General features: G+C 40.4%; 2 protein-coding genes across 5 annotated transcripts; one reads left to right on the forward strand and one right to left on the reverse strand.

Moving 5' to 3' along the window:
• Positions 1–8,540: 8,540 nt before the first annotated feature.
• On the reverse strand, positions 8,541–18,127 carry ANKRA2 (ankyrin repeat family A member 2). Of its 4 annotated transcripts, none has more exons than XM_037374127.1 (9): positions 18,070–18,127; positions 16,937–17,333; positions 15,006–15,164; positions 13,573–13,638; positions 11,993–12,090; positions 11,712–11,837; positions 11,257–11,323; positions 11,084–11,164; positions 8,541–10,009 (listed from the first exon to the last, which is right to left on the reverse strand). In XM_037374127.1, exons 2-9 carry the CDS (start codon positions 17,223–17,225, stop codon positions 9,954–9,956), a joined length of 942 nt encoding a protein of 313 aa, XP_037230024.1. In that variant the 5' UTR covers positions 17,226–17,333; positions 18,070–18,127; the 3' UTR covers positions 8,541–9,953. The 4 variants fall into 4 exon arrangements, with proteins under 4 accessions (XP_037230024.1, XP_037230025.1, XP_037230026.1 ...); XM_037374128.1 differs by having other exon boundaries at positions 18,080–18,117; XM_037374129.1 differs by having other exon boundaries at positions 18,075–18,105.
• Positions 18,128–18,201: 74 nt separating this feature from the next.
• UTP15 (UTP15 small subunit processome component) lies at positions 18,202–27,999 on the forward strand. The gene is made up of 12 exons (XM_037374142.1): positions 18,202–18,498; positions 18,889–18,981; positions 19,067–19,251; positions 19,636–19,814; positions 21,132–21,257; positions 21,879–22,014; positions 23,166–23,250; positions 25,529–25,678; positions 25,850–25,951; positions 26,152–26,285; positions 26,769–26,827; positions 27,336–27,999. The coding sequence occupies exons 1-12, from the start codon at positions 18,409–18,411 to the stop codon at positions 27,539–27,541; spliced, it is 1,545 nt and encodes a 514-aa protein (XP_037230039.1). The 5' UTR covers positions 18,202–18,408; the 3' UTR covers positions 27,542–27,999.
• Position 28,000: the final 1 nt, after the last annotated feature.

Raw genomic sequence — 28,000 nt, forward strand, 5'->3', positions numbered from 1 at the left:
AGGAAGACAGCTTATGTAATACTGTGTAATACTGTTACTGTACTGTCTTGCTATAATCTGGGATTTTTTTTCCCTGAGAAATAGCTTTAACAGATGCAACTTAATGTATTGCTTTTACAATGCAGTGAAGGTATCCTGGCAATGAAAAAGCCATTCTAACAACGTTTGTGTGGTGCAGGCATTAGTAATGCTTCTACAGATGAGTTACAGCACAACCTTTTGTGTTAGTGATGAATCTGAACAAATCAGAACAGCTGATGAACAATTAGTGTTGTAATGGCATAAACACTAATCATTTTTATAGCTCCAGCTATTCAGATCCTTGGCTTGATTGAAGGTCAGTTTGGTCATGCAGCACAGTGCTTTTGCTTTTGATACCAAACAACCAACATTTGCAACGCTGTTCTCAGCCAGGGATTTGATGTGCTGTGCAGGGTATTGGCAGATAACCGTGGAAGTATCTGCTGCACATGAAATCCTTATTCTACATTCTTCTTAAGTATGAGTATTGGTGTGGTGGTTTGGTTTTTTTAAAAGTACTGGAAAAATGGAGATGCGGCTTTTGTCCTGCTCTCCCAGTTTTCAGGAGACACCTGAAGTTGAGTTGAACAGGTCTTGCTTCCTCTGATTTTGAGACTTATGTAGTTGTTTATGGAGCTGCACCTGAGTTAGTAACCCTAGTAGGCTTATGCTGGTATCTTTGAAAGTTTCGGCCATGTATACCTGAGCACCCTCCTGCTTCGCAACCAACATGTAACGTGTACCCAGTGTTTGCACCTGCTTCACTAGGGTTTACGCAGTAGGATTAAGCAAGATTTGAAGGTGTCAGAAGTTATCTACTGAAATGGGAGAAATTCTGGGTGTAAGCCATGGCTCCAGGAACTGTGGCTAGTCCTGCTATGCTTCCCTGTTATTTCCAGCAACTGCATCAGGCAATTGCAGAGGTAACAGAGTATGGCTTGAGGGTCAGATCTCTCAGCAGTAGCATTTTGTGGGCTGCTGTTTTGCAATGAGTTCCTAATAACTATGCATAAGTAAGACTGCTGCCACCTCTGAAGACCCAACTGAGATCCAGGAGGGCTTCTTACACTCTTGTGACTGTGCAGGCTGAAGATAGTATAAAGATGGTTATGTGGGCTGAAATCTCTGCTAGATCTGTGACGCCAGTGTTTGAGACCTGTGGCATTGCATACCTGTTGAGTGTAACCAGCAGTCATGGTAGAATGAATGCTGTTGGTTAGTGCATGTGGTGATTAAGATCATTGCTGCTTCTTCAGCACTAGCAGGAGTTGGAAATGGTAATGCCTCATTAGAGCCACTTAAGTGAGTGACACGGCTGTGATAGTGAGCAGACTTGAATGGGCAGGAGCCACTTTTACAATATTTTTTATGATACTGTTTTATTTCTGCGTATTACTTATCAGCAAAAATGCACATTGATTTCTGTCATGGTTTGGCTTCACCTATACAGGTCACTCAACTCACATTTCGTTGTGTTATAGTTGGGGGGATTCATCTGCCCCCACCAGGCATGAGCCTTATGTAAACACATGGTGAGAGACAGCTACTGCCTCAAGGCTCCTGATCCCGTAAAGGTAATGTCAGCGTGTGTTTGTAGGATGCATGCCTAAACTAAACGAGATGAAGTGAAAAAACTGAACGCTTGTGGCAGCCGAGAGGCAGGCTTATTGATTTGAGGGGTGCATTACAAATTTTTGTCCCTGGGACAGTTGATGTCCAAAGCAGCAGGGAGGAGTTAATGTGAAAATTCATTTATTTCCCCTCTGTCTGATTTGCACCACTCGGTGTTCGGAATCAGGAGATGGTGCAGTTCTTCCTGGTTTAGGGAGGTTCCTAAACAGTGTGAAACCAGTGTAGCCAGTTCATGCAGCTGGCGTTTGCCTTCAGCATATGTTGGGGGCAGCATTTGGATAAACAATTCCCATGTACATCTGCAGCGTTTCATGCTCCAGTAATTCCTACTCGGGGGTGATTATCTTTAAGATTTTTTTGGTGTGTGTGTGGTTTTTTTAGAAGCTGGAGTAGCCTACAGGTCTCAGGATTCACTGAGTCATGTTCTTCCACCAGTATACAAAATTCAGACTTGCTTAGATGTGACCTCATGCACGTATACACTGGTGTCCAGCTGACCTCTGTCAGGAACTGTAGACTAGATGGACTGTCATTCTGCTTTAGTGTGTCAGCCTTCTCACGTTGGTAGAACAGGCCTCTACATCCATTATATTCCCTCATATTTTAGCATTGTCCTATTTTAATTATTTGTACTTTGAAAATTAACCACTATTACTTGTTTCAAAACCTGAAATTGTTTTTACTTCTGCTTTTTCAGTTATGCTCCCATCTCAGTAGCTCTCCAGTTTCATCAGGAAATACAGTGCATTTGACAGACAAACTATGTCAGCAAGCTCTTAAGTTAAATTCCAAGGGGAACTTGAACCTTAAAGGATGCACTACTGTATTTTCTGGGAGCCTGTGGATCTCCTTGAAACCTTCATGTTTTATGTGAGAAAAGCATAATGCTTCTAAACAAAAGCCTTCTTGGAGACAATGGCAATGTTGTTCTGCCTGTGATCTTACCCTATGTTTGTAGTAGACATACAACAGATGCAGAGTAGCTAGGCAAACTTTTTGTGATGCATTTTCAGAAGCAACTGTGTTTTGAGTTCTTTAGGTTATAACATCTAAGATAATCTAGGTGTAGAATAGTAGCTACAAAATGCAGGATGCAGGGATTTGTAGGGTTTAGTCAGAGCTTCCCATTTCTCAGCTATGCTAGATGCCTGGCTACGTGCTGGCACAACTTTGCCTGCAGATTGCACATCATCCAGTGTCTGCTAGCTGACAGTAAAATAGGTTGAGCTGAGCCATTGGGTGGTATGATACCATCCTCATGAAATACTTGCAAGTGATGCATGCTAGCACTTGTGTGAAAATGATACTGTCCTGTAAGCTGTATTTTCCATTTATGAAGTAGAAATGCTGATGTGCTATAAAAACCCATGGGCTGTGAAAGCTTGTCACGTGGCTGTATTTGCCATGTTTTGATAGCAGTGCTAAGGAAGAGCATGTGCAGATCAAAACAATACTCACCACAATGCAGGTTAGGTTTGGGTTTGTGTTGGTTTTTTTGTTTGGTTTTTTTTTTTTCCCCCAGAGGATTTTTCAGAGATTACTTGGGTTTCTTCTTGCAGGAAAGGATGAGCTGTACAGCACAGCCCCACAGCTGTAATCCACCTTGTTGCTGTGCAGTTTACGTCTCTGTTTCTGTCAGGCTTTGCAACCTTCCCCGCTGATTTCTGCGTGCATGGTTGGCTTCATCACTGCTCATCTGCTGTAGATTGACTGACATGCTTTACAGTCCTGTATGCCTGGAGAGCTGCTAGCTTAATTTGGTGACAAATCACCCTCAACGGAAAGATCTATTCAGATGTCATTCCTAGGACTAACCTCTAACAATATCTTTGATCTTTAAAGTTCCAAGTGACTGGATTCCTAATTCACTCAGTTATACATTTATTGCCAGACAGAGCAGTGTACTTCCTGAAAGCATTATGTGCTGCACAGCGGGAGGCACATGCAAGCGGAACTGCTATAACAATACTAATGATGATCATTCTAGTGATGGGCTGTGTCTGAACTCCAGTGATTTATACTGTTGTTGCAGAGGGAAAAAAGTCTGGTCCACAGTGTTCAGGAAAAACTCTGCTGGAATGCCTGTAACAATCAGCTTCCTAGTGAAAAAATGCAGAACAGATTTTAGTTTATCATACCAGTAAATACAGTCTTTTTCTTTCCTTTTCTGTCCCTTATCCTTTACAGTTTCATCAGAATATGGAGTTGCATCTGGTTTAAGCTAGGGATTAGCTAGAGCTGTGAATGTGAACTGCTTAGGCAGGACAAGTTACCTAGAATTAGGATAAGGTTTAATGGGTGCTTTACTTCGGATACTTTCTGTCCTCAAGTACTGTTATAAAACACTTGTAGAAAATAAATTGTAGTTCTGGCCTTAGTTTACAGCTGTCTTTTCAGGCTGTGAGTTAAGTAGCATCATCAGGGTTTAAAGAAGTAAGCTTCAAGATTACTTAAAGGTTACTGGAATTCTGTAGGACCGAGGCACAGTAAAACAGCTTTGCAAATCCAGAATTGGTGGATGCCCCAAGCAGAGGTCAATGTTGTGTCTCAGCCAAGTAAGGATAAGGTTCAGTGGCTGATTTCCATCTCTTTGGAGCCGAGGAACAGTCCTTCTGCAGCAATACCATTGGCATACCAACTGCTGAATTCTCGGGGGGGAGGGGAAAGAGTGCCGTGGTGGAAACCTTGCATCTTGGCCCTGGGACAAGGTTTACCTCTGGTGCCACAGTGAGGAGCTGCAATCACCTCGCATGAATCTTGGGAAAGGTAGAGTGCAGACCTTATCTTCCATCCCTTGGCTCCCTGCTGAGGGACACCAGCTCCTTGTGTGGCATAAGGAGGTGCAGGATACTGTTTGGGGGTTTGTTTTGGGTTTTTTGTTCTTTTTTTTTTTTTTTTTTTTTTTTAAATACCAAGGAAAAACCCACTGGAGGCTGAAGGGAGACAAGGCTTTACCCTGGGAAGGTCCAGCAGGAGGTTGCTGCTTTCTGTAACTGTCTCAGGAGTACAAGTGGGGAATTCAAAGTACAAGACACATGAACAAAGAAGGCAACAGAGTGGAACTAGTCACAGACCCAGGGAAAACCAGAACAGACAGGGAAGAGTGTTACAAGGTGCTCATCAAATTTACATGCAAATAGTAATGCTAACATTGTACTTAATTAACTCTTCACTTGACTGAATCCTGTCTGGATGAAAATGTATAGAGGTAAAGTTTTGTTTCTGTCCCCTGATGCTGCAGGGACAGACGGGTTCTTTTAGGGCTTCGTGGTAGAATGGTGATGGCACTGAGCTGTAGTTTCAAGTCACAGTTCCTCTTAGAATCGCTTTAGAGACAACATCTTAACTTCTTTTAATCGAATATTAATGGTTATTATTCACTGTCTTCATTGGTTCAGCTTCTCTCTAAGCCATTACCTAACCGTGAGGAGGCAGAATTTCCCTGAGCAATTACTAAGTGGATGTGTACAAATTTTGTCTTCTCCTTGGTAGAATTATTTCACACCTATGTTATTGCCCTCTATGAACAGAGCTGCTTGCTGCCTTAGCTTGCTTTTTTCTCCCTGCCAGACAAAGCCTGTCTGTCTTGCACTGCAAAGTTTGTAAGCTGTTGTAGCCAGTAGTAGCAGCTATAAATGAATACTAATTCTGACAAATGTCATACCCACTGCATTGCAGACTAGAGTTCATTTGTTGTGTACTCCCTCTGTTAAACAGACCAGCATACCCTGCAAAGTCAAATGTGAGTCAATAAGACAAAGACCTTGTGTAGCTCTGAAGCATTTGGCTGTTACTACTACATGGAGCTGCTAGGCAGTCTGCTTTGTGAGGCAGAATTCATGACATTGTGATTACATGCTCCACATTGAATTTGGCAAAAATAATTCAGTTAATTAGGAAAAGCAACTTGTTTGCTAAAGCTCTGAAATACAGTATGATGTCATTCAAGTTTGAATGTAAGGTATTTTATTAACAGCCCCGTAAGAAATTACATTGGCAAGAGCTTCTGGTAAAAGGTTTGGAGAGAATCAACTTGGAGTTAAAATTTTAGCTGCAGAATTTTTGAACTCCTCTGGTCTTGTGGCATGGTGTGGCAAGGAAACACTGCTGCCTTCAGACCCATGGGTGCAGTTCGCAGGTAATTCCTGATGTCTTCTCCCTGCCATCAGACGCTATAGAAATTGTTCACCAAAACAAAATCAGCAGGCTGATGTTTCAAAACACTTACCAATGCTGAATCAGGGCTTTACAATTTTTACTGCTATAAACTAAGAAAACTGGATACTGAGAAGTATTTACACCAAGAGAAACAAAACTTTATTATTGTGCCTCAGAGAAACACAAAGTATGTGGAGTGAAGCATGCTGTCAATATTGCATGATCAACGGTTGTCTGTGCTTTCTTGACTTTTTTTACCAGTGAGTAAAGCTTTTTTTTTTTTTTTTTTTTTTTTTTGCATATATTCTCCCCCTGCTCCAGTTTGTAACTCTTCAGTTTTGCTCAAGGTGTCTGAATCATAGCTTACAAAATACTGATTGTTCCCTGCCCTCAGAAGAGTCACTGAAAGCTTCAACTCCACGCTCATTGCCTGAGCAGCATAATGTTATGCTACAGGAAGGGCTCTTAATGCAGGAAACAGCTTCTGAAAGATGACTGCCTTCACCTTTGTACTGACTTTTGCAGGATGTGTGATGATGGCAATCTGACAGTTGCTTGAGATTTTACAGCAAAAAGATGGAAGAAGTTTTATGAAAAAGAAAATTCTGTTCCTCATGCATACTTATATAGCATGCCTGTACAGAAGATGTCTTAAAGATTAATTAGAAATGGTGGCTTAGGTTATGGTGATTCAAGAAGACACAGACTGCATTTTATTTGCATTGCTTTTCAACAAAATTTGTTTATTACAGAGGCCATAAAGTCTCAGTATTCCTAATACACAACTTTATGGTAATTGCCAGTTCATGTTATTTTATTTTAAAAGTATTTTTATTTAAAAATTATAATTAAGACAACTCTTTTCAGAGTTTGATTATGAAACAATTTACCTCTCTTGCTTCCAAGGCATGTCAGATTTACTGTTTCTTTCATCTGATTTAATCATGCATGGTACAGTAAAACTGGTGTAAACCCCACATAAAAATACAAGTGTCAAAGCCTGGGTGACAAACAGTACTCAAACGCAGCAAAGATTTCACCGACACCTGGAAGATCAGTTACATTTTCTTGCTTCACCTCCCTTAAGGTTCATTCCATTTTGGATTTCGGCTTCATAAAAGGAATGGATCTCTGGACTGGCTTTCACACAACCTTGCAGAGGTTAATTCTGAGCTGATTTACACCTATATACCATAGATGTTTCAGTACAGAGTTAGAAACGTGGTCAGAAATTCAGCTTTATTCTATGTAGGTCTGGGGTTTTTTCCCTATGTTCTCCCCTGTTGTATATTTAGTCACTTTGAAATAACAAAATTATCATTTTGGATTCATTGTTTCGGACTTAAAAGAACTTGGCTGGATTATTCCCCAGCCTTCCAGTATATGTGTGTGTACGTTAAACAGTATTTTACTTTCTTTGTGTATGGAATGATTTTCAAATAGAAAAATTAAAACATGGAAGTGACACTGTATTAGTCACTATGTAGCGACTATGGAAGTGAATAGATGGGGCTTGCTATGCGTGGGCGGGGGAGGAGGGCAGGGACTGGGGTGTGCGTGTGTCAGCCGGTGCCAGACCTCTAGTGGACACAACGGAGAAACGCTTAAGGAAACACTGTGGGATCCTATGTACTGTCGGGGGAGAAGCTTCTGAGAAGTCTTTCTCAAAAGCTTATCATTTGTGGGAAACTATGACACATCCCATCACTCAGTGTAGTTTTGATTAAGTGTAGAGGTCCCAGAAAATTGGTTAACATTGCCTGATTTTTCAACTAATTGCAAAATTGTGATTGCTGTTGCAACTGAACAGCTGTACTGGGACATCCCCCCCAAACTGGGGGATGTGAGTCTGGAGAGCAGCCCTTGCAGAAAGAGATCTGGTGGATGGCAAGTTGAAGGTGAATCAACAGTGTGACCTGGCAGCCAGAAGGGCCAACCACGTTCTGGGGTGCATCAAGCACAGCGTAACTAGCTGGTGCAGGGAGGCGACTGTCCCACTCTGTGCTGCACTGGTGCAGCCCCACCTTGAGCACGGCGTGCAGTTTTGGGTGCCTCGATATAATGTAAGGAGGACATCAGAGTGTGTCCAGAGGATGGTGACAGGCCTCAAGGGCAAGAATTTGCGGAAGGAGCGGGTGAGGTCACATGGTTTGCTCAGCTTGGAGAAGGTTGAGGAGTTAACCTTGTTGTAGTGTATTGTGGCAGGGAGCCCCCCCTGCCCCCCCATCCTGTCCTAACAATGACTGACTGTATTTGGCTGCAAGTGGCATTGGGAGTTTGACGTGAGCAGCGTGTGTATCTCACAGAGCAGTTAACAGATGCAGACTAACAGGCAAGCTGACTGATGCCCGGGCTGCGGCGGGGGCCTCTCAGCCTGGTGTTGCTTCTGTGAGGGCCAGGAAGACCCCGCACAGCTGTGACCATCAATCTGGGTCTGTACCCAATCCTCCCCGCTCCACGCTGAACCATCGGGCCCAACCGACACCTTGCTAAGGGCCAGTTGACACACAGTGACCGACAGCCCCACCTCACCATGAGTGTAAAATCTGGCATTTTAAAAATTCTTTTTTTTGAGGATCAGAATTCTTAACTACCGAACAGGTCAACAGGCTGAACTGCTCTTCTTCCCAAGCAGGGACACCTCTTTGTTAAGATTTGTGCCTCCACCTACACTGGATGTTACCCAGGATACTGTTAACAAAAGCACTGAATTTTCAACTTGAGCTTAATTTTCGCAGTAGGTGTATTTAATCAACAGCAGCTCCAAACTTATCTGTCACTTTAATAAATTATCTATTTTTTCAGCTTTGAAAACCTGTTTCAGGGAAAGTCCTTAAACTGGACTCTGACAGGCAAACATTAACACTGACAAGTGGCTGCACACATAATCCTTCAGACTTAAACTTCTGACCAAGTGCGAGACTAGGACTGGATCCAGCTGCACCTACACTCCTCGCTGAGAAGGAATTCAGAAAGCAAGGGGACCCTTTCCAAACATCATGACTCAACGGGAGGGCTGTCTTGTCCCCACCCTCAGCCACTCATCAGACTTATGGTGACATCCACACCCTCAAGTGGGCAGCAGAGGTGCTGATCCCCTCTCTCCGGTGACCAGCGATAGGACACAAGGAAATGGAATGAAACTGTGTCAGGGGAAGGTCAGATTGGACATTAGGAAGAGGTTCTTCACTGAGAGGGCGGTTGGTCACTGGAACAGGCTCCCCAGGGAAGTGATCACAGCACCAAGCCTGTCAGAGTGCAAGGAGCATCTCTTAGTCATACGGTTTAGTTTTAGGTAGTCCTGCGAGGAGCAGGGAGTTGGACTTGATGGTCCTTATGGTCCCTTCCAACCTGCGATCCAAAGGACTGCACTTCAGCTGAAGAATGCTGGAATGCAGTAGGCTCTGGCTTCTCTTCCCAGACAGCTGATGTCTGCTTTCAGCCACTGCAGGGCAGATATTTAGGAGCTAGGAATCCTGCACTTGCAATTAGGCTTCCTTACACCAGAGAAACTTCTGCCTCGGACATCCTGGCCTACTTATTTTAGGACTACAACAGGAAGGCAGGTGGGAAGGAAAGAGCTAGGAATTAAACTACCATCATCAGAGTCCTTAAATTCATTACCAACTTTTTGTCTGATTTTTAAGATGGAGCTTAAGACAAAAGCTGACAGATTAATATTAACTGGGGGTCTGGGAAAACAATCACACATGGTGCACATTTTGATATTATTAACAGTGAAGAGATCTATCTTCTATGGCAATATATCTCAGTATCTAAACAGATTTATTCCCATGAGTATGTATCAGTGATGTGATAAAGTATGACAGCACAGTGTGACCCACTGCACTCAGTGTAAACATTTAGATGGACAAAAGTGGTTTTATTTACAAAGTTTTTCATGCACAACTGCCTTTTTCTTCTAAAATTACACAAAATATATTTAAGGAAAGGATGACATTTCATATTTCTATGAACAATAGTGAAAAAAAGAGGAAGAATATTAAAAGGCTTAACTAAAACCAGCCAATAGTTGAGCTGAGGTAAAGTTACAAAACAACCAACCCTTGTCACTGATTGCAGGGCTAAAAAGCAGGTCAAATCTCCAAGCCAAGAACTGAGAACCGCAGAAGAGCCCGCCACTACTCTTTGATATTTTGAAGTAGCCTTAATAAATGTGACTCAATAACCTGTTGAACTAAAGTAGAGAAAAAAAATCAGGTTAATCAGTGTTCAATGTTTTTTTCACATTTTTAGGGTTGTGCTATTTTTTCCTGGAAGATGCCAGCTTGTTCTGTACAATCATATAATGAAAACCAGACAGGAATAAATTCACCCTGGGAAGAGAGTTTGCATCCCTGCAGAAAATAAAAGCCTCATACAACGCAAAAACAATACACCCAGTAAGGCAGATGATTGTTTTTGGAGGTGATGATCTGTTCTCTGGTTTGAATAAGCAGATAGCATATGGAAAGCAAATTTTTAAGCCTATAAATGGAAAGTAGGGAAAACCAGTTTATTAGGAACTACTTCTGTGAAACATTTTGAGACTTAACTCTTGAAGCGGTCCTACATCTAGGCATCTGTGAAGTTACTGCCCATCCCTGCCCCCCACAAGCACAGGGCTCTGCTTGGAGAAGCTACACATGCAGTGCTGGGCTTATTTTTTGATTCAGTTCATTTCTGTAATGGCAGACATTTCACAGCTTTCAAACTGAAGGCAGCAGAAGGGAAAAACAATGGAGAGTTCTTTCTTTGCCTCTGTTTTCCAGAGCCAAGTAAGGTTGCCTAATTCACTGATCCTGGCACTATTACTGTCTCCTTCCAAGATATACTAGAGCTAGTCTGACAGGGGAAAGAAGGTTTTGCAAAGTACATCACGTAACGTCAACCAAAAGAGCAGCAGGGTGAGAGCAGGCCTCTTTAGCATTGACCAGAGAGAGAGCAGGCCTCTTTAGCATTGACCAGAGCAACACACACTCCTTTGTACAAGGGTGAGGGAGCAGCAGTCAGGGTCATGGCTGCATCAGCCCTACACACCACTGTTTGTGCCCACAGATGCAAATCCAGGTCAGTGTTGCTTTCTTACTAGGTACCTGGCTTTCTGAGGTGGGGACAGAAGCTCCTACCCATTTTGGGCTGATACATTTAGGTGTATTAAGACTTTTAGCACAGGGATCTTCTGCAAAACCGCTACTAGGCTATTACAGCAGCTACAAAAACAAAGAATAGTAAAAATAAAAATCAAAGAATTTACATTTGCAATACTCACCACTCCGAAAGCCCAAAGCTACAGCCAAATCCATGGAATTATAGCCAGCATCTGTTTCTATAGTTGGATCAGCACCACTTTCTATGTAGAACAGGAAAAAAACCCTTGTATTTCTGACAATGACAAGTGATAGTATGTTATTACTGATAATTCAGTTTAGACAGTCTGCTTACCAAGGAGGATTTTTACACATTTCACGTGGTTCCCATGTACTGCATACAGAAGAGGCGTACCTCCATTCTGCAAAAGCAGAGAAAAGCCTTGACGCTTAATGATTGAGCAGTCTGCAATTGTAATTCCTTAACACACCAGTATACTTCTATGTATCAATAACATACTTCAGAGGTTCTATAAAAATGATGTTCTATTTTTTCAAAATTTCCATCTTTTTTTGTCTACTGTTTAGACTGTAAACTTACCTTTCTATAAGGATTCGGCATTATGCTCATTCTCTTTTCACCAAGAAGTCAGAACTAGTAGGGACAAATTCTCTTACCCTATCTAAGTTTTGAAACTCTCAGATATTTCAGAAGAGGTAGAACAATTTTCAGACCCAAGCCAGTGCTGTGCCCTGTTTTAAACTCTGGACCAGAGTACCCTCCGACATAAATTCAGGCTAGGGTCTTACCCAGTCATACTCATTGACATCAACTCCACAGTCCAGCAGCATTTTGACAATATCTGTGTATCCTTTGCTGCAAGCCAGTGAGAGTGCACTTTCTCGCCCTTTCCCCAAAATCTGAGGATCTGCACCCTGAAAAAAAAGAAAAAAATTTCAAATTAACCATGCCCTTTTTTAACATGATATTTTACACAGAACTTAACTTTACAACTTTAAAGTGTATAGCAACATTGAAAACTTAGGAAGGAAAACTGAAATTTAAAATGAAGTGTAGGTTTTTTTCTTACATTCTGGAGGAGAAATTCCACTACTGCTATCTGCCCATGAGCTGCAGCCCACATCAGAGGGGTAAATCCTTCTTCATCCTTATGATTGATTACATTTTCTGTTTAAAGAAAAATATGCAACTTTGTGATCCCTTTCACCTGCGCATTGTATGAGCTGGTGAAATGTGTTGACATGTCAATGGTGAATGGACTGAAGCATCAGTGTGTCCTAAAAGTCGTTCTCATGTTAACTTTAAAACCAAAATTCTATCCCAATGGTGGTGCAATATCAATGGTCCAAGAAAGAAGAAAAAAAATACAACTAACTAAAGTAAAATTTAAGATTTTGGTTTATTTTTTTTTTTTAAGCTCTATAGATCAAGCTCTATTTTTACTCAGAAATATTACAAGTTCTGTGTAATCTAGAAAATTTATCTTTGGAAAGAAAAGGGCTGCTTGAGAAACAAAGTAGCACATTCTGTATTGTACTGTAAAAAGTGAGGTTTTTTTACTAGCAAGCCACATAGTCTTGTAAATTTGTAAAGCAACTCCACTCCCCTCAGAGTTCATGGAATCAACAGGGTGTTTGTGGAAACCATTAAGGTCTACTTGTAGTGCAGCTGCAAGAAGGAAAAAAACTTTTAAAACAATTGGCTGACTGAAATAGTTGAGTTGAAATTTTTAAAAGATATCTAATGTAGTAGATGCAGTGCTTAGTGACGTGGTTTGCTGATGGACTTGGCAGTCCTGGATTAATTGTTGGACTTGGTGATCTCAAAGGTCTTTTCCAACCTAAATGATTCTAAGATTTAAGTACTTAAACAAATCCTCAGCTTATCATAGCACCATAATGTGCTTTTTTAACTGTTACTAACATTTCAGAATCTTATTTGCTTTCCATATACACAGCTCATTACAAAGTATATAGACTTGGCAACTCATTACCTGCATCACTGAACATTTCAACAAAGATACACTGAAAGCATGGCTGATTGCTAATAACACAATAAGAATATACTATTAACAATACTCAATTCAATACAATATGTATAGTTGAAATTTTGTATATGTATTATGGACACAGAAATGTCACACTTGAAGACTATCACAAAACTCAGAGCAGCTCTATTATATTGCAGGTGTGAGCCAACATACAGCTCTATATGTTGATTGATGAAATAGAACAGGTAAGCCACCATTAATAGAAGTGTGTTTTAAATTACACAGTTAATAAAATTAAATCTTCTGATAGAACTAATAGATGCTTTCTTCTCATGTCCATGGATTACCTAGATAGCTATATAGGGAGCAGGGGGAGGAAGGGAATTACCTACAACTCCTATTAGTGCTAATGTTTAATTTGAAACCCAAAATCATAGCAATGAGCAAATAAAGACTAATATGAAACAATAGTCTATATCTGCAAAGAACAGGTACCTCAAATGGCCTTCAATTTGTACCAGAATTGAGTGGTTCTGTTGTTTTTTTTTTTTTGTTTGTTTGTTTTTTTTTAATACAGCTTTTGGGGGAAAAGGTCAAGCACAACAGGGTATAACTTCCCCAAGGCAAAAAGGCAGGCATTTAACCTCCCTCTGTCTCACCTTGTTCAATACGCGTGGCCAGATACAACATTTCTCCCTGAGCAGCCAGTTGATGAACTGACAAAGCTGCAAAAAGGGAAGCAAAAGCATGTGTTACACACACCAGTTTTCTTTCTGCTCTATTTGGAGCTGGGCATAACATGTCCATTGGCTTGAGCAGCACAGAAACTGCATTTGAGACTGTAGATAGGTTTTAGCTTATACTCACGAGAATCACTATCTTAAAAACCAAAAAGTTTTGTAGGTTTAGGTAAATTTTTAACCAATGTAGAAATCATACTGGAAAGCAAAGATACTTCCTACACTGAATCTTTACAAGGCAACACACTCTCTTCTCTGCTGCTTAGTCAGCAATGAAAGATCACATTAAGAACATTTATCAAATGAAAGTAAGCATCTTCTGGTAAATTAAGGCTGTATAGTTTAAAAATGATATCTAAGAGATCATATGCCATCAGGAGACCTGTCATGCTGCTCAATAAAGCCAGTAGTGACTCTCAATCACTACAATGGGGAACAGATCAGACATTACAAAACTATACACAACATGACATCTACAGGGGAAGAAATAAATGGGTTTTTACATTTATTTTGTTTTTAATAAAAAGTACCAAGCATTAAAAGCAGAAGAATTCGTAAGAGATTATGAAGAAAAAAATACCTGATCCCACAGTTAACTCTACACAGGTGCATGTTCTTGATAATTACAACTTGGAGCAGATCTGAAAGGTGCTCAGGTTATCCACATTATATAACAACAAAATTAGATGATTGCATAACATCTAAGTGTTCACTGCCCTCTTCCTATTTACTACATGATTTTTTTCCTGCAAGACTGCATATTCTGTTCAGAGGCCTAGGTTGCAGCTCCAGATTAATTTTTCCCACGCAAGTGGCCTTTTCATTTTCTAAATATTGGATTTGTAATTTGTAGAAGTAGTAATTTATAGATGAAGTAAATTACAGAGAATTTATGAAGAAAATGTTTGACAATTAAGAATAACAAACCCCCATAAATAATACTCCCTTTTTGACTTTCAAGATCTGTGACTAACATCACATTTGCAGCAGTCTGTAGCACTTGCCAATCATCTAATTTTAATAAATTGTAGAAGATACACAAGTTCTGAAAACAAGTACATGAAACAAATTAACTTAAAGCATAGAAAGGGTCAGAAAAATCTTTACCTGTATTTTTAAAATCAAGAATTAGATCCTTTCTGGAAAATATGCCTCAATCATTAATTCAATATAGCAAGTAGATTACTGTTTTATGGGTGGAACCATGTGAAATTACACAAGACCATTCTCAATGTTTTCTTCCTATATTAAAGTTCATTACAGTACCAAAGAAAAAATTGGAAAAAATCTGTCAAGCATCTGACACACAGTTCACAAAATGATTATTAACAGTAAGACAGAAGGATACTTACAGTTTACAAGCAGAGGTGTTGTAGAGACTTCGTTTCCCCTATGTTTGTTAGTTAGGGTAGTTGATTGTTTTATTGGTGAGAAGTGCTTAGTAGTTGATGGAGTATAAACATGTCTTACTTGGATACCAGGGGAAGGAGAAGTATGGCTGTTGCATTCAGCTACATTGAACAGAGAAAACAGACAGGATTTCAGTGCTAGTAAGACCATTAAAAGCAAGCCACAGATTCTAAGTCAACTAGAAAGCACCAGACTCACAAGGTCCATAAACCCCATGTTAAATAAGCTTTGTGACGTGCTTTTTGCACTGTGTATTCTGAGAGCAGAATGAAGGGCTGTATTTATTTCTAGCCTAAAACAATGCTGCTACCCCATGTTCTATATGGCATAACGACACCCAGAGACACCTTGGTGACTAAATGAGGTAAGCCTTTGTCTAGGTTTTCAACACACCTGGCATGGATTTATCAGGTAGAATGGCTTCACTTAGCCTGACATGCCCTTACTAACACTCTGTAGCACAATAACATGACACAGCTCTGGTCAACCATGCAGTCAGGCAACTGCTCAGTTCACTCCTTTGCTTACCGCCTAACCAGTCCACCACATGGGTGGAGTTGACCTTCACTAATTTTCTTTACAAGGACTCCTTCCATTCCTGTTGGATAAAACTCTAACTGCATTATGAATGCCTTACGAATACTTATCCAGCTGGAAGAGACATATTCCACACTAACTTACATAAAATGCAACAGCAAGTCACCACGTAGAATTCAAGAAGTCATTCAGTACTGCTTTGTTCATCTGTTCTAACTTTTCTAGCTAGATCATAAACTCAAGTGCAAATCCAGGGAGAGAACCAACTGAAAGAAGTAGAGCGTAACAGGACAAAAATGAAATTACGTGTTGTTTGCTAATCCAATAGCTACAGCTGACTTGATCAAATTAAGAGACCTACCAGGATTTTTGACCTGTGGTCCCTGGATCTGCAGGACTAATTCTAAGGGGTCCACAAATGTTACCCAAGAAAAAACAACCCTATTGCTGATCAGTTTAAGTTTGCCATTCAGGTCTGCAGCTCCAATAGTAAGCTCTTAGGGCCTGCAAATCAAAAAAAGTTTGATTTTTACAGTGGCTGAACTGAAGCCAAACAATACAAGTCAGAGAAACCATCAAAATCCACAACAGGTCTGTGTTTTGTATTTGTCAAATTCAACCTTGGGGAAAAGATACATTACTAACAGTCTGAAATAGGGCAGCGAGCACTGGAAACCACAACTGTTAAGGGAAAATAGAAGTCTCAATTCTGTTCTCCATTGATATGCTCAGCCACAAAAAAGCACAGATCAATTCTGATGAAGCTGCCAGCAATAGCTCAAGATGAGCTGCAGGGATACACAATCAGAGCAACCTTCATCTTAAAGCAGTATGAAGCTGGACTGGTAAGCCAATCACTACAACTACAGGCTTTGTACAGCCACATTTAATTTTGTAACTGTACCAGTGAAAAGATAAAATATGTTGCAGAAAGCTACTGAAACCGAAATAAATGACCATATATTGCTTTCAGTAGTATTTTGTAAAGATACATACATTCAGCCATGTGTAGCATGTTGTAGGACGTGCTATACAAAAGAAGTAAGCTTGTATTCATAATCAGCATTGGCTCTTATTAAACTACATTAGAGACTTTTTGTGCCACTACTTTTTCAACCAAAATAAGTTTAAAAACATCATCTAAGAGTAATATTGGGGAAATTAATTTTGCGTTAATAATCCATTAAGCATATAATAAAAGTGTTAGGGGAACAAATTTTAGAAAACTTTTACTGATGAACACACATATAAGGCTGAGGCTTTTTTTCTTTTAAAAAAAACATAACAGCTAACAGAATGACACAGTCCACACGTAATTTGTATCATGAAGTTCAACCTTTAAATAAGACAGATGCCACTTCAAGGTCAGAGTTAACTTGGTCTTGAATATTTTTACTGTCCTCCTCATTCAAAGATTTCACAAATCGTGAGCAGACATTCATATCAAATCTATTGGGCAAAATGAATTTCATTCCCATTGCGACACTCTGAGCTGGGCTTTCCTCCGTGCTAGACTCAAGCTGATGCTCCACTTTAATGTCTGGCATGGGTGGAAGGTTGTAGCTAGTTGTACATTCCTCCACAATTAACTGGGCCCCAATATCTAAATTTGTTGAAGATGCCATGGTCTTAGTCTGTAAAAGTTTTATGCAAAATTCTTCTTCATAGTTTCTAGCCAAGAGCAGTTCTGGCCAACCAAACTGTATCTAGTCAGATCCAGACGCTTGAGCAACCTGCAACACACAACACAGGTTAACAATGTTCTGGTGAAGTAAAGCATAAGAATACACCAAACTTGGTTTCACCTAAGCTTAGGGCCTTTGGCTTTGATAGTCAAAAACCCTGCTGAAATATCAGTCTTACTTCTGTTACAAGCTATTGATCAAATCCTTCATTGGAGTTTTATCATGGGGATATTTAAGCCAAATTTTGTAATGAAGGCAGTACGAGTTTCATCTAAACACAAAATTATCAGTTTGATTGCAACAGAAAGCCCACCACAGTCAATCACACTTATACCACAACAGTAACAAGATATAATGAGAATATTATTTTATTTCCTAAAAACATTAGACTTGAAGGAATAGTTTAAGTGACTTTATGTCACTTACGATTCCTACGCCTTCTAATACCGCGAGTAAAATAAGTGGCTTCAAACAGACGCGTGGTCAAACAACAAACCCCATTCAGCCTGATGACAGTAAAACACCCCAGAACACCCGGGGCTTCTCTCGGAGCTCCGCGGCAGCGCCGGGCAGGCAGAGCGGCCTGAAAGCCCCGGGCACTCCCGGAGCTCCACCCGCCCTACGGGCCGCCAGCTCCGGGGCGAAAGGCCCGAAGGCGGGCTGCGGCTGCGGCAACGCCCGCCACAGACTATCGGGCGCCCGGGACCCCCCGGCTGGAGCGAGCGGGCCCACCGCGCCGCTCCCGGCACCGCACCGCACCGCACCGCACCGCACCGCACCGCACCGCACCGCACCTCGCCTCGGCGCCGCTGCTCCAGCCGCGGAGGGGCGGGGGAAGTGACGTCCTACTGCCCCGGCGCGGCGGCGATTGGCTGCGGAGAGTCGCCCCCTGATGACGCATCGCCCACACGTGTTGGCTCTCTGCGCGGCTGGCGTGGGGCTCGCCATAGCGGCGCAGGCGGCGGGGTGCGGTGGGCCCTCGTTCCTGGCGGCGCCCACACCGAGCTCCTCCTGGAGGGGCACCCGCCGGGCCAGGCCGGGGTGTAACGCGGCGGCCGCCGCTGCCTGAGGAGGAGCTGCGCAGGCTTTCGCCCCGCCCGGCGCCACCCGCTCCTCCGCAGCCATGGCCACGTACAAGCCGGTGGCGGTCCCGGCGGTCCCCAGGCTCGGGGAGCGGATCACGCAGGACACGGTGTACTGGCGGGGCTACAAGGTAGGCAGCAGCCCGCGGGGCGCTGGGGGCGGCCTCTGCGTGCCCGTCCGCGCCTGCTCGGCGGCGCTGGGTGGGAAGCGGCGCTGTAGCAGCGGGCCGGGAGCAGGCCTCTGGGCGCCCCGCCTGGGCCCGGCAGGCGCAGGTACCGGCTGAAGGGTGTCGTGTTATCCGCTTTCGTGCAGCTGCTCAGAGCGTTCTGAAACACGCGTGAGCGAGCGAGGTGTTTCATTTCCTCAGAACACACGGTTAGTGGGGCACTTGTAGTGCGTGAATGGAACGTGATTCGGTTCTGAGTGGAGCTTTCTGTAGGAAGGATAGGTTTTGTTTTGCCTTTTTCATTTTTCGATGGTGCTTATGTGCATTTAATGATCTTTATCGCAATTGTTTTAGACACCTGTTCAGATAAAGGAGTTTGGTGCGATAAATAAGATTGACTTCTCCCCAGTTCCTCCATATAACTATGCTGTCACAGCCTCCTCAAGGGTAAGTGGTTTTTCTGAGGTTTTTTATCTTCTTGTCCTTCAGTTGGTGTCATATGAGCAAACTTAACGGCTTCTTGTTTTGCTAGATCCACATTTACGGTCGTTACTCTCAGGAGCCAATGAAAACATTTTCTCGCTTCAAAGATGCTGCTTATTGTGCCACGTATAGAGATGATGGCAATCTGCTTGTTGCTGGCAGCGAGGAAGGTAGCATTCACCTCTTTGACGTTAGTGGAAGAGCACCACTGAGACAGTTTGATGGTCACACTAAGTAAGACAGTGTTATTTTTCCTTTGTGTGCATAAGCATGTTTGGTGTATTTACATAATCTGCTTTGCCGGTTGCTGAAAATCTGAATAATACTGATCCCAGCAGAAATTACAGCTTTTGAATGAGCTTCTAGTAGACCTGTAAAACCTTTAAGGCTGATCATATCAGTGCCTAGATAAAGCATTGGTCAGCATGACCGTTTTCTAGCTGGAAATACAAAAACTAAAGTGTTTTTAATCTCTAAAGAGAGGCTTTGTAAATTCCAACAGTAAATGCTTTGACTTTTAAGTTGATGAGAATACTTTAATAAGCTCTTCATACAGACCAATTCTTCTGGAAACAAGTATATAATTTAACTTTGGATATTGTGGGCTTTGGTTTCTAGACCTGTTCATGTAGTGGGCTTCCTGTCTGATAAATACCGAATATTTTCTGGTGGTGATGATTATGCATCATATCTGTGGGATATTCCAAGTGGTACGGACATCGTCTCTTACAGTGAACACACTGACTATGTGAGATGCGGCTGTGCAAGTAAAGTGAACGCAGATGTCTTTATAACAGGTTTGAATCAATTTTTTTATATATGCTTCTTCTGGATTGAATTGAAGAAAAATGCAGGAAGATAGTTTTTGATACAGTAGGATCTTGTTTATTATATTTTAAATATGAAGGACCTGTATTCCTGCTTTGTTTCCTTTTTGCTTGCTTTTTAAGTTTGACACTGCTGTTTGTAGAGAAGATCTGAATGAACTAATTTTTAACATCTTACTGTGTTGGAAGAAGAGTTCGCCAGAGTCAAGACACTCAATATGAGTTATGCATCTTGCTCAACTTTATTAGTTTCTAACACTACTTATATAGAACCGATACACATGCATATTCATAAAGCAGAAATATAATTGGGTAGTAGTCTCTAAACATGCGCGGTTCTCACACCCCTAATTATCATGACTAAAATGAGCATTCTATCCATGTAGCTAATTGTGTTGCTGTGCTGCAGCCTTGTAGTTTGTTACTCCCTATTTTCCCAGACCGGTCCCTATCTTTCTTGGCCCTGCACCTGCTTTGCCAGCAGCTGTAGCTTGTTACAGCCACGGCCTGTTGGCACAACATAATTACTTGGTCTCAGGATTCAAGAATAGCTCAAGGCTACCTTTCTTGTTAACTTCAGCACAGCAACTTCAGTACAATTCTGATTACAGGCCTATTCTAATACCAGGCCTGGATTGTGCAGATCTTCAGAGATTCTAGGGCCACGCTTCTGCAGTCATTCTTCTACATTACTGCTTTAGCCTGTTAAGGTTAATGGGACTGTTCTGACTGGGCTGTGAAAATTTTAAGAAAATATTGTGAATGCATCCTTTAGTTGGGATTGACTGAATTGTTTTAAGCGGTTTTGGAGGAGGACAGTAGTACTATTGTAGTTTGTATAGACCAGAACTGGCAGACTTAAAAATGAAAGGTTGTGTGAGGAGTTACTTGAAACCAGTAGCTTTTGATTTTCCTAGCAGTAGCTTTCTATTAATCTGTGGTAAATTGCTGTGTAAAAAAGTATTCCTTACTTTAGGAGGCACAAGAGGCTAGGTTTCTTCAGGTTGCGTGATGATTATTGTTATAAATATACTTGATTACTGGAAGGGAAATAAAATCCAGACTTAAATTACTTTTAAGGCCTGACATGTTGCTAGGGTAGAATTAGAAGACTTGTATTGCTTGAAGGCTGCAAATTAACCAAGGTAAACCACAGGGATTTCTAAGCTTATGGTTCAAAATTGTTTCTGTTTGGCAGGAGCTACTTCAGATTATAGGATGTAGCTGTTTTAGTTGCTGAAATAATTGAGATTATGTAACTGAAGCTATTTATGGTGTTGTTTGCAGGTTCCTATGATCACACTGTGAAACTGTTTGATGCACGAACAAAAAGTAGTGTCATGACAATAGAACATGGTCAGCCTGTGGAGAGTGTGCTTCTGTTTCCTTCTGGTGGGCTTCTAGTATCTGCAGGTACTTCAGTGAAATCGAGTTTATTTTCTGTGGCCCTAATTTGAGGAATACTTGTGTGTTTTCTTTCGGTAATGAAGTGGTAAGTGATGCAACAGGTGGATTTCTCAAAGATCATCTTTAGGAATCTGTGTTGGTGTGGAGGGTGAAGGTAAATGCCCTTTTGTCTCCGATCTGATTTTCTTGTAGTTGGTCCAAAAAAAACTCCAATAAAATAATTCTTAAATACAAGATACAGACTTTAATTAGCCCAGTGCTAAAGTGAAGGAATGAACATACTTAAGAAGTTTTGGAAAGATGGGACTGTATCCCCTTTTTAATGATGACAAGTTTTTTTGTTTCTTCTTGCCATTGCATCAGAAAACCTGTAACCCAGTGGTATCTAGATATTTTTCTTTTGGTAATGAGTATGTTAATTGTTCAGCTGTGCCTGCAGAATGACCTAAAAAATTAGAGCAGGCTTGTAACGTGTCTTGTCCCAGGAGATGGTCACAATGGATGGGGATGGTGAATAGGTTCAGAAAGGTGTTACAAAGGAGGCACTGTACTGCTATGTGAAAACTTTTCCAGAGAAGTGTAAATGTGTACGTGTGTCAAACAGTTTTGTGTGCTTCCTTCTCACAGGAGGTCGATACGTCAAAGTTTGGGATGTGCTAAAAGGCGGACAGTTGCTAGTTTCACTTAAAAATCACCATAAAACTGTAACTTGTTTATGCCTTACCAGCTCTGGGCAAAGGTTATTGTCAGGATCCCTGGACAGGTTAGTATATTTTGTGTCTGTGTTGTGATTTAAATTCTTTAAGACTTTTTGCCTTTGAAAGTTATTTTACATGTGTGAATCTGTGCATGTTTTTTGCGCTTAAAACACTTTCAGCTGTTAGAGGTATAAGTTGAAAATATGCCTTTGGGCCAAGGTACATACTGCAATACACATGAACCTTCTCATATTAGCCTGAACGTTAGTAAGGGTTGCATGTGCTGTTTGAGGATGCATATATGGCGAACTTCTGAATAAGAATTAACTTTTCTGAATCTCTAAACTGACCTTTTCAGTCTCTGTGAAGTACCTAGTTTTAACTTTACTTTAATACAGTTTAAATAACTGAAAGTGTATTAGTATTCACCTTTAAAGAGCCTGGGTTTTGTGTCTCTGTGCTGTTGCTTTTTGCACCCAAGGTGCACAGGTGAAACATGTCCTCTGTGCTTTTTTTGTTCATTTGTTTGGGTTGAGTTGCTGAGTACTAGTACTCAATCTGTTGTGTCTGAAACATCAGAAATACAAAGTGGTCTGAAATGAGAGTGGTCTGTTTTCTTCCTCCCTCCTGTACTTCCCAGGCTTCCTCAGACTTTATGATTACAAAGCATAAGCTGAAGGATCACACTAGCTGTGCAGCTGTCATTCAGTGCTCACAACACTGAAGTTCATACTTGTTGTAAGATAATGTTTTGTTTTCCCATTTGTTTAATATTTCCTGCCTTCAACGAAATCATTAAAGAGCAGACATGTGTGAGAATATCTATGGATTTACTTCCAGACATTGCCATTAGATCTTACATTTAAAATTTAAGAACAAATTTGAAGAAATGCTGTCTTAGTAATTCATAATAAGCATTGCTGAAGTCAGATAGTCACTACATCTGCTTTCAATTTCTTCTTCTGCCTTTGCCCCATTTTCATCTTTCTTGGATGGGGTTAATCCTTTCTTGACTTCTGTGTATCTTTTAATGGAACTTTTTTGTTGCAGGAGAGGTAATAGCTAAGAAACTCAGTGGTAGTCTGAAGAATGCTTTGTATAAATAAATACTCAGTTTCCTTTAATGATCTATAGAAGTTGAGTGTGATGAAATTCCTGTAAAGTGTCAACAACAAGGCATTAGTAATGAGGTTTTAATCATTACTTTTTTCTATAGGCATGTGAAGATTTACAGTACTACTTCCTACAAAGTAGTCCACAGCTTTAACTATGCAACATCTATCCTCAGTCTTGCATTGTCGGTAAGTGTATTAGATGTTTTTCTAGGCAGGGTAATTACTGATACCTTTTAAGTCACTGGAGTAATTAATTTTTGCTTTCATTGCTGTTGGGTGTTTCAGAATGCTGTACATGCAAAGTGAGGTGACTGAATATATTCCTCCTGAGTAAAAAATGCATTAAGTTTTTAAACATAATACATTCAGATACCAGATGTTACTTGATCAGATCTGTACAAAACTGTGCATTTATCAAAGACAGTATTTATCATAGGGGAAGTATTCAGTTTAGAGGGAAGTTGTTTGACTAAGATTATAGTCATCTTTTGCCTTTAAGGAACCTTGTGAGTCCTCTTGTGTGGTAGTGATAAAAGAAAGAAAGTAGTTCATTTGTTGAGAAATTTAGAATAGGGTGAATTTGTCTTAAAAGGTTGTGTCAGGTTGTTCTGAGGAGGAAGAGAGGAGAGGACATGAGGTATGAGGATAAACAAACTTGTTTGCCAAGGCATGCATCTTACTGTCCTGGAAACAGAAAACCAAGATTCTCATTTCTTCAAAACGTTTTGAGTTTCAATGGGAAAGTGACCTGCTGGCCAGAAATTTGGAGGCTAGCATCTCCATTTTTAAAACAATGCTGTCATCATGTAGTTACCCTTTTTCGTAGTCTCTGAAGGACATGTGAAAGGGACTGTGAGGGATCTTTACTACATTTGCTACTTTACTATTGTTCTGCTTTTCTGGAGCCTAGGGGAACGTGTATGTGAAGGGGTGTCTTCCTTTCTTCATTTCCTCTCTTGTTCCTTAGGGAGCTAGAGCTAAATGAATTTGGAATTATTTTAGTTTAAGTGAAGGGAACAGAACCAAAAAAACCCTGTACTGTTGAAGCCTCTACAGCAAGCAGCTGCAAAATGTGCAGTACCTGTAGTATGGCATCTCTAAAGCTGTGTGTGTATCTTTTGAAACAAAATATTTTGTTTCCTGTTGACTAAAACACTTGAATTTTAAATGGTCACATGAGAACATAAGACTGGCTCAACTGGGTCAGACCAAAGGCTGGTCTAATTCCAGGTGCTGCTTTCAGCTGTAGCCAGAAGTAGATGTGTATAGAAAACTAAAACCAGGTCAAGTGTGTATGATAAGTTTCCTGATACTCTCCCAACCTCCAGGCTAATTTTCAGATGAGAAATTAGCTCATCAGAGTGTAATTCCTGTGTATCTCAAAGTATTTCTTTTACATAAACCTGCCCAGTCTCCCTTGAGCTTGGACAAACTTTTAAACCTCATTAGATTCCTTGACAAGGAGTTCCACTTTTGTGCTACTTGAGCAAAGAATTGCCTCCTTTTTTTCTTTTGAACCTTCATTAGCTTCATTTGATGCCCCTAAATGAGACGTTGACCAGCTGATCTCCATCCATACTTGTCATAATTCTGCAGGCTTTTATCATATCCCTCCTCGATTGTCTTTTTTTTCCCATATTGAAGAGTTCTGTCTCAAATCAAGCCAATCTTTTATTCTCCGTGGTTTTTTTTGATACTTTTATTCTGAAACTGCTACTGTTTTTTGACAGTGACTCACATAGGATTTAAGATGTGGGTAAACAATGGATTTATTCAGTGGCATAGTGACTTTCTAGTTTTTATTTCTTCTGAAGTAATTCCTAACGCTTTTTAGTTTTCTTTTTCTTCTCACCAGCAGTTGAGTATTCAGCCAACATTTAATGTTTTCATAGAGTTATCTGTTAATAGTAGCAGATCCGTGTTTTTCTCCAGTGCATCATCTAAAATTATAATCTTTAGCATCAAATACATGCAACCTTTGTTATGTAGGTGAAATTTACCAGTGACTAGTATTTTGAACAACTTTCACTTGTTTCTCAAAATTCTGCTGTTCTATGATAGCTTTCTTACCGGTGATGTTAATGTCTGATCTATGGCATGTAATAGACAAGGGCAGCTGTACACCGTTGAAAAAAACTGTCACAGATTATACTTACACAAAGATGTTAATGCATATTTGAGCTTGATTCACTACTCAGGCTGTAGTCCCTCTAGGTATTTGTTAAAGGTTTATTAGATGGATAGTGTTGCTTACAGTCATAGCCTTGAAGTTGTCCCTGTTTTGAACAAGGTATTTGAGCACAGGACTTCATTGAGGTGCCTTCCAACTTAAGTTACTATGATACTGTGATTAGATATTCTTCATGGTACTTTATCATGAAGCATAAAAACTTAAAATCTGCATGATAGAGCCTGCATCATCAAATAAAAGACTACGTTCCTAACTGTGATTTCTTCATTTCAGCCTGAAGATGAAACCATAGTTGTGGGTATGACCAATGGGGTACTAAATGTTAAACACAGAAAACCTGAAGAGAGGAAAGAAAAGTCTCAAAAGAAAAGACAACCAGCATATAGAACCTATGTGAAAGGAAGAAGTTACATGCCAAAACAGGTATGGGGTGGTAAGAAAATGTATATTGAAGTACTGCTCAAAAAGTTTTGGGTTTTTTTTTTTTTTTTGAGCGTGCTAAGTCGAAGACAGGGAAGGGAGGGAAGATATGGTAATACATCTAATCCATCATGTGTGTATGTGTCTTATTCTGAACTCGTCTTTCAATTCTAGGAAGATTTTTGTGTCAGTAAACCTGTAAAACGTGTTTTGAGGAAATATGACAAGCTGCTGAAGAGCTTTCAGTCTTCCAAGGCCCTTGATGCAGTACTGGAGGTAAGGCATTGGTTTTTGTCTCAGAGTTGTGTGCTGTCATCTCATGTGGATTTTTTCTGTATGTCAAACTGATTTTATTTCAGTGTATGACTAGAAAGGAATCAAACTTGCATGCATTCCTTTTTGGTTTTGCTGATATTAGCCCTGTTTTGTGTGTAAAGGTGTTGCTTTGGTACTAAACTCTTCTTGTATATCTCCAGCCACCCATCAGGCTTTATACTCCTGAAGTTACTGTTGCAGTCATGCAGGAGCTGCATCGCAGAGGAACACTGAGGAGTGCGCTTGCAGGCCGAGATGAGAAGCAAATTAATCTCCTTCTTACCTTTGTGGCAAGGTATTATTTTAACCTGAGTTCTGACTATTTTGAGACCTGTATTTCTTTTGCCACAGAGTCTCAACAGGTCATGGGTGGAATAGTGGTACTCTTGAAATCTCATATGCCTTCTGTTTTCTGGTACCAGGGTCTGGGATAGTACTGAAATAGTTTACCTGTTAGCACAAAACAATTTTGCTGATAGTATGAGAGAGTATCTTTTACTTCTTTGCCAGACATTCTTAGTCTTGTTATTTTCTGTCTCTTCGATGAAACTCGAGTCTTCATATATGTGAGTTGTTTGTCAGTCCTCCAACTCTCACTGCCTTCCTGAAAGGAGGATGGTAAACACCACATATGTAGGGTTTTTTTGACTTGCATTTCTGACTCCTGTCCCATGATGAAGAAAAAGTTATCTGTATGCCTGTATGAGAAAGCTGCTTGTTGGTGGGAGGAATATGGCTGGCAAAACCAGTAAAATTGGGATGTCTTCTAATTTTGCAGGCGTGTGATTGAGCCTAGATTTACTTCTGTACTGGTGACTGTTGCAGATATGATCACTGGTAAGTACAACACACACAAGATTCTGAAAGCCCTGTAGCTAACTTGGAATCAATGTAAAAATGTTACATTTTTAGGAAACCAAACCTTTGTGGATTTGTTTATAAGTATGAACTCAAGTGTCAAAAGAATGATTCAAAAAGTTACTGCTAAATAACTGATCACAGTCAGTATCTGATAGGCAGTGGCTGCAGGAAGCTCGTTATGGTCTCTAAGCATCTTTGATACTTCTTGTTTCTATACTTCCACAGTACAAGTGACTTCCACTTCTCCAGAGAGGTAAAAATAGTATTTGAGGTTGTAAAAACTTCTGTTTCTGTTAGTTTAACTTTTTAACTGTTACTGTGAGTACATACATAATTAAAACTGTTTTCAGAACACCATTAAAGATGTCTTACTTGTCCACGATGTTGGACTTGCGCAAGACTCCTTAAATGCATCTCTAACTAGCTAATACAATCTTCACATTTTTGTAGTCATGTGGATTCTTAAATGACTTTTTCTTTACAGACATTTATCAGCCTGTGGTTGGGCAGTCAGCGATTGTTGATAGACAATTCTTGAAACTTCAGGAAGCCATAGGAAAAGAGATTGACTATCAAGAAGAACTACTAGAAGTTTTGGGAATGATGGATACACTGTTTGCTACTTTTACTCAGAAAAGAGCTACTTATCTAGAAGAGAACAAAAGTAATGGTCTTGACAGAGGTTATTGAAACAAGTAGGGAGTAATTGACTGACAACCATCACAACAAATTATCACAAAAATAAAGCGGACTTGAAATATGTAACTTGTTCTCCTGGTAATTTTTTATGATAGCGACTTAGAAAATAAACTACTTGTGTTGAAGTTCTGTCTTCCAAACTGTGTTTCTGAGTAGGATTAATTGCTAAAGACAGAGAAACGGGAACATTTTCAAGATCTTAAGTGAAATATTTTTCAAAATACAGGATTTTAAAGTTTTATTCTAAAGTTATGTAGCTTTTAAAGAGTGTTTTATGCATCCAGTACTAAGTCATTATTTGATTTAGGCAATCAGTCAACACTTTGATTTTTATTGAGCAGAAAATAATTTATGTTTGTCTAATTCTAATTTGATGTTGTCCTTATTTAAGGTTAATACCCCATCTCACATACTTGAATATAGGAATAAAGCTATATGTGAATTTGATAA

Source organism: Falco rusticolus, chromosome Z (genome assembly GCF_015220075.1).
Source record: "Falco rusticolus isolate bFalRus1 chromosome Z, bFalRus1.pri, whole genome shotgun sequence".
Taxonomy (NCBI): Eukaryota; Metazoa; Chordata; class Aves; order Falconiformes; family Falconidae; genus Falco; species Falco rusticolus.